Source organism: Primulina huaijiensis, chromosome 3, assembly GCF_012295235.1.
Source record: "Primulina huaijiensis isolate GDHJ02 chromosome 3, ASM1229523v2, whole genome shotgun sequence".
Classification (NCBI taxonomy): Eukaryota; Viridiplantae; Streptophyta; class Magnoliopsida; order Lamiales; family Gesneriaceae; genus Primulina; species Primulina huaijiensis.
Window position 1 is genome coordinate 3167935 of NC_133308.1, and position 18238 is coordinate 3186172.

Here is an 18238-nt window from a genome sequence, read left to right on the forward strand (position 1 = left end):
CAATCCCCAAGTAATCATTACATAAACAATCTATCTCTCTATCCGCAGCCCCACATTGTCTTCTCTCTCCACCAGTATATATAATTGTATTTATATATGTTGCTGCTGTTGTATGTATACCTCTGCATGATTTTCAAATACTAGTTATATTTAGGTACACTTTCTCATCTCTTAGACTGTGCAAGAAGTTGGGTTATAACATTTTCTGAGGTACTGTGAATGGGGATGGATTCTTCGAGTCAAGCACAGCACCAACTCCAAGCACATCAGGTGGGAATTGGGTCCTCGGCTGTATTTTTGTGTGTGTTAATTGATGTTTGAGTGAAAACATGCGGTGTTGAATCGGTTCCTGTTAATTTTCGGTGTTCTCGAAGTTACATGAACTGGGTTTCTGTTAAAAATAATGGATTCTGCAGGTCCCAGTTAGATTAAATTTTCTAAGATTGAGTTGATCTTTCTTAAACTGATAATCAACTCTATATATGATTACAGGAAATGGCTTCTGATCAAACACTAGAAAGCATGTTGGTTTGCGCGAAACCTCAGCAAGAGAAGAAACCAAGGCCTGCGGAACAGGCCCTGAAATGCCCAAGATGCGACTCAAACAACACAAAGTTTTGTTATTACAACAATTACAGCCTCTCCCAGCCGAGGTACTTCTGTAAATCTTGCAGAAGGTATTGGACAAAAGGTGGGACTTTGAGAAATGTTCCGGTGGGTGGAGGCTGCAGGAGGAACAAAAGATCTTCGTCGTCTTCATCATCATCGGCATCATCGAAACGGTCGGGCCAAGACCAGCCGCTGATCCCTATTCCAAGTCCTATTATTCCATGTTTGGCGAATGTGTCCTATGATTCCAATGATCTCAGCCTCGCATTTGCCAGGCTTCAAAAACAAGGGCAGATGGGCTTGGATGATTTTGACTTTTTAAACATGGGAAACCGTCCAAACATGCCCTACGCTGATCATGTTCTTGGATTTGATGCTGTGAGGGGTGGATTTCTTGAAAACCCGTTTGGGTTTAATCACAATTTGTACAACGGAAACATGGGAATAGAAATGGGTATGGGTTTTGAGGAAATCAACAGTGGCACGACAAGTTCCACAGCAGTAACAGCACCAGTGAAGCAAGAAATCTGCAGTGCGAAAGAAGTAAATGATAACAAGGTTTTGTGGGGATTTCCATGGCAGAATATTAATGGAGGAGATGTGAACACAAGCTGGAATAACGCGATTGGATCGACAAATTGGCATGGGCTTTTGAATACTCCTCTGATGTAGAAATAGTTAAAACTCGGTAAAATCAAAGCATGTATGCAAAAAGAGTGGTGGGGGTGGGGGTGATTCATAGGGATTTGATGGTTATTTTGTGTTCTTTGTCATTATAACTTAAATTTTAATCTTAAGGCTATGGATTTGGTCTGTAGTACGAGGGATTTGATTCATTTGAATCAGTTTCTCTGTTTATTAATTTCTTTTTTGGTTAATTGACTGTGTTGTGGTGGTTTCTTTATTGGTTGATGACAAACTTGTGCAAGTTCAATTCTCAATTCTTGTTTCTTCTCGCATGATCACACCATCATAATTATGAATACTTTGATTTGGAAGGAGTTACGTCTAGATAAGTACTCTTATGATGTTTGAGTTGAAGAAGTAGTTGAAAGTTTCTACAATTGTCAAGAGTTCAATTCCCCTGTATCAAATTTTCTCAGCTGAGCCTCTCGAATAGGTTATTTCTAGTGACTAGCATGGTTAGCAGACTATTATGTAGATTACTTAGTGCACAACGAATGATAGCGATTGTGGATTCTATTAAGAGTGAGAAAAAATACAGAATTATCGATATACTAAGATTAATGTTAAGGATAACAACAAGATGAGTTCAAGTCGGGTTTGGTCAAACTCGAGACCCGCCTCGCCACACATTAGACCCTTCCCTGTCCTGCCCCGTGAACCCGGCAAGCCCAATCCGAGTTGGACCTATTAGATCCGTCAAATAATTTTTTTAAATAAAAAATAAAAATTTTAAAATTATTTAATCATTAAAATTATTTTTCAATTTTAATCAATAATATTTAGAATAAAAAAAATATTATCATGATTTAAAATTTATCAATTTTTACTCAACTAATAAGAAAAGAAAATGTCTAATTATGTATTTTCATATAAAAAAATATCATGATAGAATAAAATTATTTCAATCTTAAAATATTATAAAATAAAATTATGGATAAGGTATTTATTATTCAATATAAGAAAAAAATAATTATATTCTTAATAATATAAATACATATATATTTATATACATATAATTGCGGTTTTTCGTTATAAAACGGTATACACCGATATCATATCGAAATATCGATATGCTAGTTTTACGTATTGAAAGTTTCAGTATGGTATAAATATATATTTTTTAATACGGTAATTTTTCATATGATATACGGTATTTCATATAATATTTTTGATAGGATACACAACTCTTAAGTTCAATTGTCATAAAAAAAAAATAGATTGATAGATTCGAAATTTACCTTACCTAAATTACTATGATTAATAGATGATTTGAAACCATAATTTCATCAAATTCGTCCATCCAAATACATCTTTAATCTATGAGTTACCAAGACTCAATTACCTACTCTGTGAATGTAACTAATTATCGGTAACAACATGCTAGCTATGAAAATCTGAATTTGGTTTGCAGGTAATTTGTTTGCTTACGCAAAGAAAGTGACTAACAGAAGAATTTGATGTTCATAAATCTGAACAATCTGGACAAAGTACTTGGAATTGGCAGTGTTATGTTTTCAAGAATATATTCTTTGTATTATTAAATAACAGTACAGTGTCATATATTATATTGTTGAAGGGGTTTTCAAGATATATTCTTTCATGATTGTTTCTTATTTTTAGGTAGATGTACCTGATTATTAAATTGTGATTGGGATGCTATCATTATTAAATAACAAGGAGACAACTATTCATTTTCCACGTTCTTGCCGGACCAAATCCTACTAAGATTTGGGCGTGAAATCAAATTCCATTTGAAAATAATAAAAAAATTTAGAATATTCCATATAATACAAAGTTGGCTGCTATGGCTATTTGGATACGTGTCTACCTTCTTTTTTTTAAAAAAAAAAAAAAAATTCTACAATTGATAGTTAAAGAAAGCGGGCGATATATATAAGAATCACATGAATTTTGGAGGATCAAAGTTAATAAGGTTTTATGTTAAAATGAACCCGAACAATTTTTCAGTGATCCTCAAATTTAATTTTACGAAAATAGTTTAAATTTTGAATCTTTGCTCATGTTTTCATCTCCCATGCATTATTTGAAACCACATGGTTGAAGTATTCAAAAAGAAAAGAATTTTAAGCAGCTCGGATATGCCGAGATGGACTTCAGAATGTGAACTAACACATCACTAATCCATCCATGGAAATGATGAAATCCCATGCAAAATTCAAGGGTGGCCCAAAGATGATTTTTTTTTCACATGCTAACTGATGAGTTGAAGATAAAAAGACCGAGCGACTGATAAACATAGATAATGATGTCAGAAATAGTTCTCATCACTGGTAGCAATCTCGTTTGCCATAAATCAACCAAGATTTTGAATCACCATGTTGAGAAAATACTTAAAGAGGGGAAAGGGGAGGACGAAACTAGGCAACGAGACAACAGCGCGTCCATGAGAAGAAGAAATCATAGTAAACTGTCTTAACTAGGTAGCTAGTTCAACAAGAAAAGGCATATGATGTGGTAGATGTTGGTCATCATTAACGAATAAGACGTCCTATTTCTGTTGTTTCTTCCACAACACACCAAACCTTCTTAGCACATTGGCATTTTTCTTCTTCAATGTGTCTTCACTGATATCACCTGCGTAAGGAGAATTAATAATTCCCATTCCAGGGCTGCAGTTGCTGTCCATTGATCCTGTCCTCTCCATGAAATGTCCATTGTTGTTTCCTGCTGAAAGCATTGCAGTTGCTGCCTCGGCAGCCTTCCTCCACTGATCTAACTGAACCTTTAGCCTTCTTAACTCGGTTTCCATATCTGCATTTGCTGTTTGTGCTGCCTCCAGCTGCTCAGCCATTCGTGCGGCCCTTCTGTTGCTCTTATCAACTTCCTCCATCATGTACGCGATCTTCATCAGAGCCCCCTTCTCGGCAGCTCCTGCTGACTCAAGATCAGAAACAACTTCATCACTAGCTTTACAGTGGTTGACGTCCTTGATTTCCATTCTCAAAGTTTCATTTCCCCCAGATGCACTTAGCCACTCCTCCTCTTTTTCCACTATCCGGGATTTCAAACTTTCTACATCTGCCTTAGATTTCTCGAGCTCTGACTCAAGTTCATTTTCTCTCATGCCGGATAGCATCTTCTCGAGCTTTAGTGTCAAACCCTCATTCTCCTCACTTATACCTTGTAGCTCGGTCTCTTTATCAATCAGGTTAGCCTTTAACTCTTCAATTTCAAATTTAGATTTCCTCAGTGCTTCCTCAAGTTCAGCTTCTCTCTGAATTGATGTAGATTTTATATGTTCCAGCATTTCGATTGTCTTCCTCATCTTCTCTGTGTTTTGAGCTTGTACTTCATTGTATCTTGTGTTAGCAGCTTCTAAAGCTGATCGCAATTGTTCCGCTTCAACTTTCACAGAAGCAAACTCTGCTTCAATGGATTCTTCCCCAGTTTTTCTGGTTCTCGCAATTTCAGACTCGCTATATTTCTTTTGAGTTTGAGAGTCTCTGTTACAAATATCAACCTTGAGTTTGCTCACAAGTTCTTCCAAAAGTTTAACCCGAGCCTTCGACTGGCCAAGCTCAGAAGCTACATCCTCATATGCTTCCGTTGTTTTATGTCCATCGGAGCTAAGTGTTTCCACCATCATCTTGGCAATTTCAAGCTCAGTCAGAGTTTCTACTACTCGCATCTGTGCCTGTGTTTCAGAATCTTTGCATTCTTTTAGCTGTTTCTTCATGTCTTCAACGAGTAACTGAGCTTCCCCCAAGTTTTCTTTCAACGCATCAAAATCTTTTCGTGTAGAATCCGAATGCTTGGCCTGAGATGCTTCAGATCCAGAGACTATTTCAAGCTGGAACTTAAGTTGTTTAATCTCCTTCAGAGCAGAAGCTAGTGCTGATAAATAGTGTGAATACTGCTTTTGTATGGTTTCAAGTTCGTATTTTAATGCCAGATCATGTCCTTCTAATGCCTCACGAAGCACTAGCTTATGAACTTCCTCAGTAGCCGACTGATCTAAAAGTTGATTCTGTGAATCCTCAAGCTTTTCAGACAGCGCTAAGAGCTGTTTGTTTGATTCCTCACCAGCTTTCCATGCTTCATCCTTTAATGCTTCAGTGAAGCTTAATTGATCTTTCACACTTTTAAGATCATTCTCCAGCTGACATAGCTGAAACTCGAGTTCAGAAACTTTGCCGGGATGCTTACTCTGAAAGTCGCAAAAATAAAGACCATAACTTCCAGAAAATATCTTTCAGATGCATTTGCTGATCAAGAATTTCAAACAATGGCCACTGTGGAGTTGAATTGGAAATGAAAGATAAATTGATGCCGAAAATAAAAGGATTCAGACAAACTCGAGCTAAACTATCATGGTCTTAACAATCACAAAGTATAACACCAATGATAAGATATACTTTGTATACCTCAGAGACTGGACTCCTAGGTGACTTATGATCGGCAACTTTAGGGCTTCTCTCTTTCGGTGCTTTACTGGTTAAGTTGGAAGATGATGCAGTGTGGTCTACATATCGAGCTGTTGGCTTGAGCTGGCTTTTGACTCCAGGAGAACTCTTTATGGATCCTTCTGAAGTCGCAGCTCGAGGGCTTGAGTTCTTTTGAAATGCTTCTGAGGAAGTAGACCGAGGAGAAGTCCTCTGAGGCCCTCCAGAGGGGATGTTTCTGCAGCCAAGAAAATTGAAAATAAATCGGAAAAGTTTTGAAGGTCAAAATGTTGCTAGAATTTAGATCCTCACAAGTTCACATGAAAACAATAATGCCCATATAAATCTTGGGATCAGTTAGCTGATCATGTACATTAGAATGATAAAGCATAACAGCAAGGAAGCACAAAATCTACACAAATGATTATTCCAAAAAAGAACACCACTACCGTGCGTGATTGTGCATGTTAGTAACTATGGCATAATTGAGGGATTGTAGTCTAGACTCAAGGAAGAAACAATAGAATAAGAGATAAAAAGCTCGTGTAGTTGATATAGAAAAGTTCTTGTCATATTAGCAGCAGAATTGAAAGGCTATTTAGACCAAGCAAGAGAATCTCAGGCTTATGAAGGGCACATATAGAAAGCGAAACTATACCGAGTAGCTAATCTTCCTAAAAATATAATATCACAAGTAACAAAACAACCTAAAATTGAAATAAATGCAGCATAATTATCACAAATTTAAGCAAATATTGTAAATTATTTTATTAAAGTTCATTAAACAATTTATCTATTTGGTTAAATATGGGAGCCATCTCATATTAATGAAATAAATCAAAAATAATATTTGGATTAGATTAAATATCTTGCCACATCTCGGATTGATATCATCATGATTTGCCATGAGATAGTTACAATGAATAGTAGCTTATACGAAATCCCTAAACTGATGTGATCGCCATTTGAACAATTCCATGAGGTTTAGATGAAACTCTGCCTTTCTGAAATTTTATGAGCTCAATGTCAACAGTTGGATGTTAGAATTTGTTCTTGTTTTTTAAATTTCCAACTTTACGTATTCTTGTTTGTACATATGTAGGTCCAATTTCATTTTTGGATCTTACCCAAATTTTAACAAATATATAACGCATTTCAAGGAATAAAATGTGACCATTTCAACTAAATAATTCCCGCAAAAGACTTGCCAGAATGACAGTTAATTTAATAAAAATGAACATTATCTAAAAGCTACAAGAAAGTCACCTTGTTTTAGGAGTCTGCATAGCTCAAATAGTCTCTGTGAGCCAAATTGTCAAACTGATTTGCGTAAAACCTGAATGTTTCCTGGGAGGAAAAAAAGAGAAAATAATACTTGAATGCTGCTGTCCCACAAGATCTGCAACGTACGGTACATGAAATAGCACAAGCTAAGGGGCAGAGAAGAGATAGAAAAGGATGGGAATTCGATGAAATTTAATGCACTGTAAGTAGCCAAAGTGGATCATTTAAGACACCCTTTATTCAAAATGAACTAGTCACACAACAGAAAAGGAGACATTAAATCCATTCAGAAAGAATACACAGTTACACTCAAGCAACGTCATTTGAAGTATACTGCTTTCTTTTCTTGTCTGACCAAATTAGACTATAAAACTGTGTTTCTTTCTGCTGCACCGAATACGCACACAAGCATTCATGGGCTGCTTCATACCTAGTAATCAATGTAGTCACGAGAATGGACCATTCTAGCCCCCAGTGGACAGGCGTTTGCCTCATGGCTAGTTCGAACACTTGGAAAATGGGTTAACTATTCAGGGCATCTAGACTACTTAAGAACCCCCCATTATTATAGAAGATTAAGCGAAATGCGGCTACAATTATACATAAACAGCACATAAAAACCATGAAACCAAAATCAACACCTAGAGTATGAACCAATAGAAGGGAGACAGGAAGAGAGAAATGGCAAGTATGAGTGAATGAAAGCAAAACAAGAAAACATTGAAAACCAGCTAGCAGTGCAAGTTCAGATAAAGAAAGACACACAAGCAAGAGGAGGAAAAAAAGAGGGATTTCTTTTAAATGAAAAAGGATCGATCATCAACCTTTTCTGATTTGAAATTTGCTTTCGACCAACAAAGCCTGTAAAGATACAAATGCAGTTCCGAAGCTATCAAACTATATAGTTGACCCAACAGTAATGCTTTATAAGGGTAAAAAAGCGGGAAAAAAGTAGCAAGAGAGACCGCACTAGTCACTACACACCAAAAAGAGGCTCAAAAGGAGGCCATCGTCACATTCTACGCACAGTGCTACTCTATAACACAACAAAAAGGAGGAAACATCATCAAGAAACACTTGCTCAATTTTTATTTTTATTTTTCAAAAAACGTTAAGAAACACTAAAACAAGAAATTAAGAGGCAATGAATGATACTTGAAGAACACAAAATGGCAGTCAAAATGCAGCAGCATATGCATTCCATTTCCACTTACCCCCCTCTTGTTTACTGGAGTGTTTCAAGATATCATTCGGTACAGATTTTCAAGATGCATGGGGAATTGACAAGTGACAACCAAGTATGTAAACTTTTTTTTTTTTTGCTCTTTTCAATGAGATGTACCACAAAATAGGCGATCGACGACGGCAAAATAAACAAGACAATGAGCATAAATGGCTGCCATTGTAATCACCCAGAAAAGAAGATAAAAGGCAGTCATTACTACCGAAAAAGAGCTCGTCTTTTGAGGGCACCTGCTGTGTTTGCTAGTCGCCTGGTTTTTCAAATAGTATGTGAGAGAGTATGTGCCTGGGCGTGTGTATGTGAGAGAGAAGTAATTAAGACAAAATGCAAAGAGATAAGGGAGATCGGTCGTTTGTACATGATCATTGGTCCATAAATGTAGACTAGGCCACGGCCGGGTCCTAACGGACTGGACCCGCATGTGATCAACTGGTTTGATCCGAAATTATGATTGTGACAGATTAAAAGTGATCTGAATATGGTTTTGAGGTCTAAAACTTTCCGACCCATCAGGTCGAACCTCGTGCTAGGCCGGCAAAAAAAAAACCGCCTTAACACGGACCAAGTCGCCTGGATTATCCAACCAATACCTCTCGTGCTGGGACGAACATAAATGGCTGCCTTCATGCAGCTATTTTGCACGCTTTGAGTCCAGGTTCGAACTCGTTGTTATCGTTTTGAGTTTTTTCTGAACTATTTTACTTGGTTTTCATTCATTAAATCTACAAATTCCAGCATTTTTTGTTATTATTTAAACTTAACAATCAATATTTTTTGAAAAGAAACATAAGAGTTGAACAAGACCCGATCCTGAGGCTAACCGGGCCCGAACTCAAACCGTTGGGTTCAGAACCTAGATCATAACTATTTTTTTTACGTCTAAAAAACATATAGATTTGTTTGTTTTTTCATGCATTAAAAATAAGTTTCTTATTTTATCTTTGGTTAATTCATTCAAAAAATGTTTGTTTTAAAAGAGTTAATCAATAAATATATATTAGAAAAAAACTAGAAAAAAATGACAATGATATAGATACAAACTATATATTTGAGACAATAAAAAAACCTATAAATTTAGTTCAGATGGAAAAATCTTTATAAGATATATAAAATTAAAGGATGGGTAAAAACATGATCCATTGGCATTTTAGGCCCTCTTATTCTGGTCCACGAGTACATTAATAGCACAAACCCAGAAAAGTACTTTCCAAATATTTCAGCCCATCAAAATGCCACATTTTGGTAGTCCAGGCCCATCTCATAATTCTTCTCATTCAAATCCTGGAATTTAATTTATTATACCAATAATTAGAGAACAAATATCAAATATCATCATTTTAAATGTTTATACTTGATAACATATTATGTATAGCAGACATAGGTTATATAGAAAAACATAAATAAATAAATATTTATAGGAAACACACTCTTCCCCTCCAAAACCTCATGAAAATATCATAAGAATTATATATATATAAAAACACACACAAGGAAAAGACGAAAAGAACACGATAATAAAGAGATCATCATCGATGAATTGTAGCTCACCTGACACCAAAATTTCAAATATGAGACGATAATTGGTAACATTATTCTCTTCTTTTTTCGTACAATAGCCTTTAGACTATTATCGTTGCAATTTACTATAATCGATTAGGGTAGTTTAGACGTGCATGCCAATCTTCCACTCACAAGAGAAACACACTTGTTCTTTCAAAACCTCAACTTCGTCGAAGCTAACACGAAGGCAAAAACCATGAGAAGCAGCAATCACCTAGTCGGCTTCCTCAATTTCGCAACTTTCGTCGCCTCAGTCCCGGTCCTCGGAGGAGGGATATGGCTGGGCAGCCATGCAGACAACACGGATTGCATGAGATTCCTCCAGTGGCCCCTCATCATAATCGGAGCCTCCATCATGGTCGTATCGCTCGCCGGCTTCGTCGGGTCGTGCTACCGCAACACCTTCCTCATGTACCTCTACTTGTGGGCCATGTTCTTCATCATCTCCGCCCTCGTGGGCTTCATCATCTTCGCGTATGCTGTGACGGATAAGGGTTCAGGTCAGCCCGTGATGAACCGGGTCTATTTGGAGTACGACCTGAGGGACTACTCGGGTTGGCTGGAGGAGAGGGTGGCGAGTAGGAGTTACTGGAGTAAGATCAGCGCGTGTATTAGAGATTCACATGTGTGCAGAAAGATGGGGAGGAGTGTTGGGGGAGCTCCGGAGCCGGCCGAGACGTTCTATCTCAGGAAACTCAGTCCTATTGAGGTTAGAAATATTATTATTTTCATTTCTAAATAATAAATTTTTCTTAAATTATTTTCCGAAAACAATTCGAGAAACTAGCAATTAATTAATTATCAGCGATGCATATTTTGTTCAAATAATCAACTTAAAATACATAAGAGAGAAATACGAGGGTGACAATCTTGAAGAGAAAGAAATTAAAAATAGAAAATTTAGGAAATTCTATGGGAATTGGTTAGATAAATCAATAGATTTAATCATAGTTTTTTATCCTAATATTTTACTAAAAAAAATTCCAAATATTTTTAAAGTTGCAAGAGTGTAAATCGGAAGCTAACTGAGAATATCTGCGTTATGATAGTAAATAATATTCTTTATTTTAACAATTAATATTTTATAATTTGATCAATAATTTGGAAAATTGGTACTATTGTGATCTCTCTTACTCACAAATTCTCTTATACATCGAGTTGGTTAAAAATAACAAGTGTGATTTAATGATAGTTTAATTAATCACGGTGTGCTTCATCTAAATGTAGTTTTTTTAGCTAAACCTCGATTAAAATGAAACAGATAGACTGATTGTAATTTGTAATTTGTAATTTGAGAATTAGGGGATTAATTTAATACTAGTTCTAGTGAATTAAAAGTGAGTCTAATTGAGAATTTTGTGTAATAGGGAGGGTTTATTTTTATTTTGAAAAAAAATTTACAATTTAATTTAAGTAGATGTATTAATATATATATTTTTATGTTAAGTATATAATTTTTAAAGAATCACACAAGAGAAGGTTTGATATAAATAAAAAATTGACTCGGATTCACTTCGTGGTCGCGTTTAACGAAATTATCATTTCACCTAGTTATGTTTTAGAAGAAATCTTCGATTATGACGATGATAATAATAATAATAAGAATGATAATGATGAAAATTTTCGATCTTCATCACATATGATATTTTTTTTTTAAAAAAATGATCTTTTATGTTATTAAATATCAGTTTTAATCATTTATATATATATTTTTTGGCAATTTTAATATTTTTCAGTAATAGTGGTGATATGACACTATACACATCATCATGACATTGGTGCTTTATCGGAAAATGACTACAATAATAAGGTCAATTACTAGAAAAATTTATTTCCCAAGAAGAATCTTGCGTTATACTTAAATCCTCTGGACACACACACACTTTATTCTAAGGAAAAAGTTTGAATTCCTTTTGCCTTTCACCTCTTTTGTTTGAATATTCACCTTTTTGATTTTTTTTTTCTTTTTTGGGTTAGTTCGAATATAAAAAGTATCGGTCGCAATAATGTCGGAATCTTCCAGCCTTTATTTTCAACCAACTTTTCTTCTTCTTTGCCAAGATATATTTAAAAGGGTCCAAATTTCCTTTCTTATTCTGTTAATATTCCTATCTTCCAAAAGCTAAGAGGACCGTACGTCCCCCTTCAATATTCACGATTTCGATAGATTTAGCAAGTTTTAAGTTTAAATATCAATTAGTTCAGTAGAGATGGTTGTCTCCCTAGCTTTCAAAGTCCTGGAATTTTATTTGACATGATTTAACCAAAAATCTATAACTTTAATTCAATTTCGGTATCAATGTCTGTGTTCATCAATCACCACATAGAGTATATTTTGTATTAATGTATAAGAAAATCAACCGTGGTATTATTCACCTCAGTTTGTGTGTGTGTGTGTATATATATATATATATATATGTAGTCCGGATGCTGCAAGCCTCCTACATCTTGCGGGTTTGTGTACATCAACGAGACGTATTGGGGTTACACGGGTGGGCTCACAGGAAGTGACCAGGATTGCTTGAGATGGAACAACGACCAGCGACAACTGTGCTACGGTTGCGACTCTTGCAAAGCTGGAGTATTGGCCAGCCTCAAGAAGAGCTGGAGAAAGGTCTCCGTCATCAACATTGTCATTTTGATTATTCTCGTGTTACTTTATGCGGTTGGCTGTATGGCGTTTAGGCACAACAAGAGGCTGGACAACGACGAACCCATCGGCGAGAGTCGAATGGAGAAGGCACGGCCTAGCAGGATGCCTTTCTAAGACATGATTTACAAAGGGAGATTAATTTTCATATCGGGTGGCAGGTCTTATTTGAAATATGTAGTAGTACTGCTTAAATTTAGTCATTTCGAACAGTTCGAGCAATAAGTAGATTCTCTGATCTTTATAACAATTCGTCTATCCCAATCATAATTTTTATGTGTGTTTGGATGTTTGATTTCATGGGAGGAAGGTCATGGAAAAATGCAAGAGTCTTATTTGGTTTTAGGAGAGGGAAATACATATTCATAATAATTAATAAGTACTAAGAGGTCATGACACACGTGATATGTGATCCCAAAAAAAATATATAGAAAATGAAGTAGTTTGTTATATAAATTTTAAAATAAAAGTTATTAAATTTTAAAATTAAAGTTATACGAGATAAGAAGAAAATTGTGGAGCATGGAGCTAACTAGCTGGGTAAAAAGTGTATTTTTAAAATGATAAAAAAGTTTTATTGCGTAAGGATATGTTAAAAATTGATGTGGTTAAGTTTCTATGAAGAAAATATTACAGTAAGATCACAATTGTTTTTGGATTTTACACGGAAGACCTCATATCAATGAAGATATCATTCAGTTTTATTAACTCGTGATCTTCTTTGTGTATTAGCAATTTGTATAATCAATGGAATCCTAAGCTGCATACTTATATACACTATAATTTTAGCATTGAAAATTTAATTCAAATACCAATGTGTTTTATTCGATTTCAACCATTCTTGAGAAATATCATCATTAAATATTCGAAACCCGTAGTTAAACACTTTTAATGACGAGAAATTTCCCGTCATGGACCGTTGTTATTGCCCTCCTAAGTAAAGGTAATTAATGATGGGAATGACGTTCCGTCATTATTGTTTTAGCATATTTAGTGACGAGATTTTACCGTCATTAAAACTAATTTAAATGACGAAAAATTTCGTCATTATAATACCATTTGCCTCCCATTAAATAATTTTTTAATACAATATATCTCTTCATTATATCATCATTTACCCCTCACTAAAAATCGATTTAACAATAAAATTATCCCTAATTAAATTATTAATTACCCTCATTAAAAAATATTTTTAATTATGATGAAATTTATAGAAAAAATTTATATTAATTTGTCATTATATTAAAAAATGACATTACTAATAAAATATGAATTCTAGAACAAATAATTTTGTTGAACAAAATATTTTATAAAAACAACTGCATCAGCATCTATTCATGTATTCAATTCATATATTCAAAATATACAAACTATCAAGTAATAATTTTCTAATCTTTCAATGCTTGAATTCTTCTTTGAAGCACCATCCTATTAAGGCAACCTATTAAGTCCCGTCAGTGTGACATCTGTAAAATATAAATAGGAAAAGTCAATTAAAATAAAAATGTACTCAAATGATCAAATACCCAGATCCACTTCATGCAACAGTTTATATCAAAATATATTGAAAATAAAGTTAAATATTTTAAAGAAACAATAAGAAATATTCCTTCCTGGACTATCCTATGCTTCCAACAATTTCAACTTTCATCAGACTCAAATGGCTACTTAACATCAGCATCATGGTCTTGACAACAGAAATTGAATGGATAATATAACAAAGGTCTGTACTTTGTTAATTACCTACGACAATTAATCTAATAGATGCATAATATAACAAAGGTCTGTACTTTGTTCATTACCTACGACAATGTTTCTCCAAAAACTTTGTTTCTAATTTCGGTTACTAATTCATGTCGATTTTACCTGCCCCAATCACCTAATACAGGTCCTCACCAGCAGCACGAGCTTTTCTTCCATCCTCAGTGCGCGGTTCAGGTCGCAAAATCACCAACGATTCAAGTTACCTTTGATCACAAAAAATCTCACAAAGACAAGAGGTCGCAAAATCACCAACGATACAGGGAAAACTTAAGGCTTCAAATCCTTACTCAATACACTCCAAAGAATCAAGAAAAACGAAGCCCAAAAGCTCACCTAAAATGAAGAAGAAGTAGCGCGCGCAGGGTCTCAAATTGCACAATAAATCCAACAATAATCTTTTTCCAAACTAAACTCAATATTTGACTATAACATTCAAAAAATATCCAACAAGTCATTTAAAGTTCCAACTTTTCAAATCAACCAATTTATCGGCTAATCCCGCTCCAAATAAATTCCAACAGCTTTAATAAACAACATATTATCATAATTCCCCAATCCGCATAATAGTTCCAATAATTATTCATTACACAATTTAATTCCCAACTTCGATTAAAATATCGAATTAATCAACAATTTCAATTTAAATTTCCAACTTTTCAACAATACAATTTTATTTACTAAATATTTCCCAAATCAAATCCAAAAATTCCAAACATCAACTAAATAATCACAATTCTCAAAATAATCGCACAATTAATTCGATACCGATTTATAAACTCGTCAAATTATACCTCAAAGCTTTCCAACAATCGAACCTACAATATAAACCCAATATATACGTCAATATAACGCATTACAATCGACGAACACGAATTAAATCGAAGCGGGTAAAAATCCAAAATTTAACAGCCTACTAAACTGAACAAAAGCTGGAATTTTGGACACGGAAAACGAGCTGAAAAATGGGCTGGAAAAGGCTAGAATTACAGGGGAAAAACCAACCAACATACTAAGCTTCAAATCCCTACCAAAAGACAACAAATGAACCAAGAAATCGAACCAAAAGCTCACCAAAAATTGGAGGAAGAACACGCGCCGAGCAGCTCGCTACATGACTCGTTGTAGCTCAACTTTCCCTCGATTCAAGCCCTAATCGAGTTCCTGGGTCAAGGCTTACCTGCTGCGGTGGCCGGAGCTCTGGTTTAGGCGACGCGGTGATGGTTGGATGAGGAGGAAGGTGGCCGACGGGATGCAGGGGAAAGGGTTTGGCTTTTTTTTTTTCTTTTTTTTGGCTTTTTCTTCTTTTCTTCTTTTCCTCCCCCAAGATATATACCCCACTATACTATGAGGGGAATTATTAATTTTAATTCAAATAATGACGAGGATTAATTATTTATAGTTACGAAATCGAGAATTCGTAACTAATAATTCAACTATTTAACAATATTTTTTTACCCTCATGAAAACATCAAAAAAATACTCTTTTAATGATCACTTTTGTATACACCCTCATTAAGTTTTTGTGATTATTGATCAAATTTCTTGTAGTATATACACTATAATTTTAGCATTGAAAATTTAATTCAAATACCAATGTGTTTTATTAGATTTCAACCATTCCTGGGAAAACAAACAACTCCACATGGTCCCATCACCATGCATTGTGAAAATCGAATTTCAAAGCCAAAGAAAATGGCGTAGCCCTTTCCTTTGCCTATATATAATATTCAACTTGTGCAGCATGCTAGTCAAAAAGAACTCCCTCCAATATCAATTCTATTTCTTGCTTAAAACCTTTCTTTAGTATCAACAATGGATTTTAGTAAATCAACACATGAAACAACAGTTGCTACACACTCTCCCTCGTCGTCTCCTCCTCCGCGATCTGTGATTGTAACCCCCTGTGCTGCTTGCAAGATTTTACGTAGACGATGCGTCGAGAAATGTATCTTGGCTCCATATTTCCCTCCGTGTGATCCGATCAAATTCGTTACGGCTCACCGTGTGTTCGGCGCGAGTAACATTATCAAGTTACTGCAGGTATATATATATGTAACGCATTCATATGTTTATTTATGTCAGAGTTATCATCACGACGCTGTAATATATATATATATATTATATGAACGTCTGTATTCTTCAATCTAGCTATTTACACCTTCATTTTCTTTTGCAAATCTTTCCTTTTGTTTTAATTTGGTCAAAATTATGGACTCCTGCAAAATTTCTTAAGATTAAATAGTAGAACCAATCATAAAATAATTAAACAGTGAACAAATTATTGAATTAATCACAGGACCTCCCTGAGCAACAAAGAGCTGATGCAGTGAGTAGCATGGTGTATGAAGCCAATGCAAGACTCAGAGATCCTGTGTATGGATGCGCAGGCACAATCTGCCAACTCCAAAAACAAATCAATCTACTCCAAGAACAATTAGCCAAATCACAAGCACAGCTTGTCAACATGCAATGCCAATACACCAACCTCATGGCCTTCATTTGCAAGGAAATCTCACAACCGACCCACACGATATCGTCCGACGATCAGCAATCGTTCGATGATATAAGTGACAACCTAAATAGTTATAACCTGCAGTCCTTCCTAGTTGAAAACAACAACAATGGTACTTTGTGGGAGCTCCTCTCCACGTGAGAGATAATATCAAGTTTCACATGAAATCAAGATTATATGGGATATTATGTTCTTCCATCATTAATATAAAGATCGAAATATAGAATTTAATGCTTCGGATTGTGATATTATTGTGCTAAGAAAAATTTTATAGTTTGGTAAAAGTAATAATTACTAATGATCATTAATATGCTAAAGCAAAGACATGTTCTTGCCTCCATGTTATTTTATCATTTAAAATACGAGACGTCATAATCTAAGTCCCATCTCTTGCTTTATTCGTTGAACTTGTATCAACTTTTTGGTTACCTACTAATTGATCTCTCGTTATCAACCTTTGATTTTTCATTTTCTTTCCTCAAATCTTTGCTATCACTACAAAAAATTTTACATTTGACGAGGTTGATCAACGTAGCAAAATATAAGTGAAACATGCCATTGAATATTTGGCAACGCAAAAACTCGTCGTCGAGTTGCATCACAAATTGTTTGTAGGCAAATGTCAATCGACCTTTTGGGTATAAAATAAGCTATATAATATTTTTTCTTATATTATTTTTTAAAATTTTATAAAATCGATTTTCGATAATATTTTGAATATATATAATAATGTCTGTACAATTGGAATTCTTTTTTCTCAGAGTTGTTTGTTTGATTGTTTCATTTTTTCTAACAACTTAAAAAGTCGATGAGGAAAATGGAATCAATTGTTTGACCAAACAATCTTTCTTGCTCCCATTTCTGTAAGCAACGTAGACTTGAAAACCTTAGTATGATTTCCATGACAAGTGTACTAAAAACAAATTTTGGGCCATATGCCCATGAAATTTCGAATTAAATTGACTAAATTTATTTTTATGTCATTACATCATAAGTCCACGAGTCGGGTTACTATTTCGTTGTTTGATTGATCGAAATTGTATCGTTGGTCAATAACGAATAGGTTAATGACTTGCAATATAATACTGGAAATGAAAAAAAAAAAAATTTGTTTGATTTGAAAGAAATTGAATCAAATGCTGAATTATTAGGGCATTGAAAGAGATTAGCCATCTACTTTGTTGGAAAATTAGACAATTGTCTATCGAGAAAAAAAAAAGTAAGGTTATAAATTGAATGATGAAAATAAATTATATATGTGTTAAGTTTTTATAACTTGAATCAAGTATGTATATGAACTAGTGGAGCCACTCGTGTTATACTGTGTTAATTCGAGAGTTTGCTTAGTGCACGTTGAAGAGCAACGATTGTGAATTTTGATATTATAAAAAAAAATTCAGATTATACATTTTGTTAGTACACATTCTAGGTCAGATATGAAAACACCATTTACCAAATTATTGGTTATATCAATTGACTTTTAGAATGTGGGGATAATTTTAATTTAGCATAATATATTACATTCA

General features: G+C 34.6%; 4 protein-coding genes across 9 annotated transcripts; 3 read left to right on the top strand and 1 right to left on the bottom strand.

Moving 5' to 3' along the window:
• Nucleotides 1–56: 56 nt before the first annotated feature.
• On the top strand, nucleotides 57–1550 carry LOC140972084 (dof zinc finger protein DOF2.1-like). Its single transcript, XM_073434555.1, has 2 exons — nucleotides 57–270; nucleotides 493–1550. The coding sequence occupies exons 1-2, from the start codon at nucleotides 220–222 to the stop codon at nucleotides 1279–1281; spliced, it is 840 nt and encodes a 279-aa protein (XP_073290656.1). The 5' UTR covers nucleotides 57–219; the 3' UTR covers nucleotides 1282–1550.
• Nucleotides 1551–3520: 1970 nt separating this feature from the next.
• On the bottom strand, nucleotides 3521–8544 carry LOC140973097 (interactor of constitutive active ROPs 3-like). Of its 6 annotated transcripts, none has more exons than XM_073435673.1 (5): nucleotides 8429–8518; nucleotides 7036–7098; nucleotides 6966–6999; nucleotides 5682–5937; nucleotides 3521–5464 (listed from the first exon to the last, which is right to left on the bottom strand). In XM_073435673.1, exons 3-5 carry the CDS (start codon nucleotides 6983–6985, stop codon nucleotides 3806–3808), a joined length of 1935 nt encoding a protein of 644 aa, XP_073291774.1. In that variant the 5' UTR covers nucleotides 6986–6999; nucleotides 7036–7098; nucleotides 8429–8518; the 3' UTR covers nucleotides 3521–3805. The 6 variants fall into 6 exon arrangements, with proteins under 6 accessions (XP_073291774.1, XP_073291775.1, XP_073291772.1 ...); XM_073435674.1 differs by having other exon boundaries at nucleotides 8198–8515; XM_073435671.1 differs by having other exon boundaries at nucleotides 6966–7046; nucleotides 8429–8544.
• Nucleotides 8545–9792: 1248 nt separating this feature from the next.
• Nucleotides 9793–12665, top strand: LOC140973098 (tetraspanin-3-like). Its single transcript, XM_073435675.1, has 3 exons — nucleotides 9793–9933; nucleotides 9974–10495; nucleotides 12209–12665. Exons 2-3 carry the CDS (start codon nucleotides 9983–9985, stop codon nucleotides 12551–12553), a joined length of 858 nt encoding a protein of 285 aa, XP_073291776.1. The 5' UTR covers nucleotides 9793–9933; nucleotides 9974–9982; the 3' UTR covers nucleotides 12554–12665.
• A 3347-nt stretch (nucleotides 12666–16012) lies between these two features.
• On the top strand, nucleotides 16013–16853 carry LOC140971972 (LOB domain-containing protein 15-like). The gene is made up of 2 exons (XM_073434444.1): nucleotides 16013–16240; nucleotides 16497–16853. Exons 1-2 carry the CDS (start codon nucleotides 16013–16015, stop codon nucleotides 16851–16853), a joined length of 585 nt encoding a protein of 194 aa, XP_073290545.1.
• Nucleotides 16854–18238: the final 1385 nt, after the last annotated feature.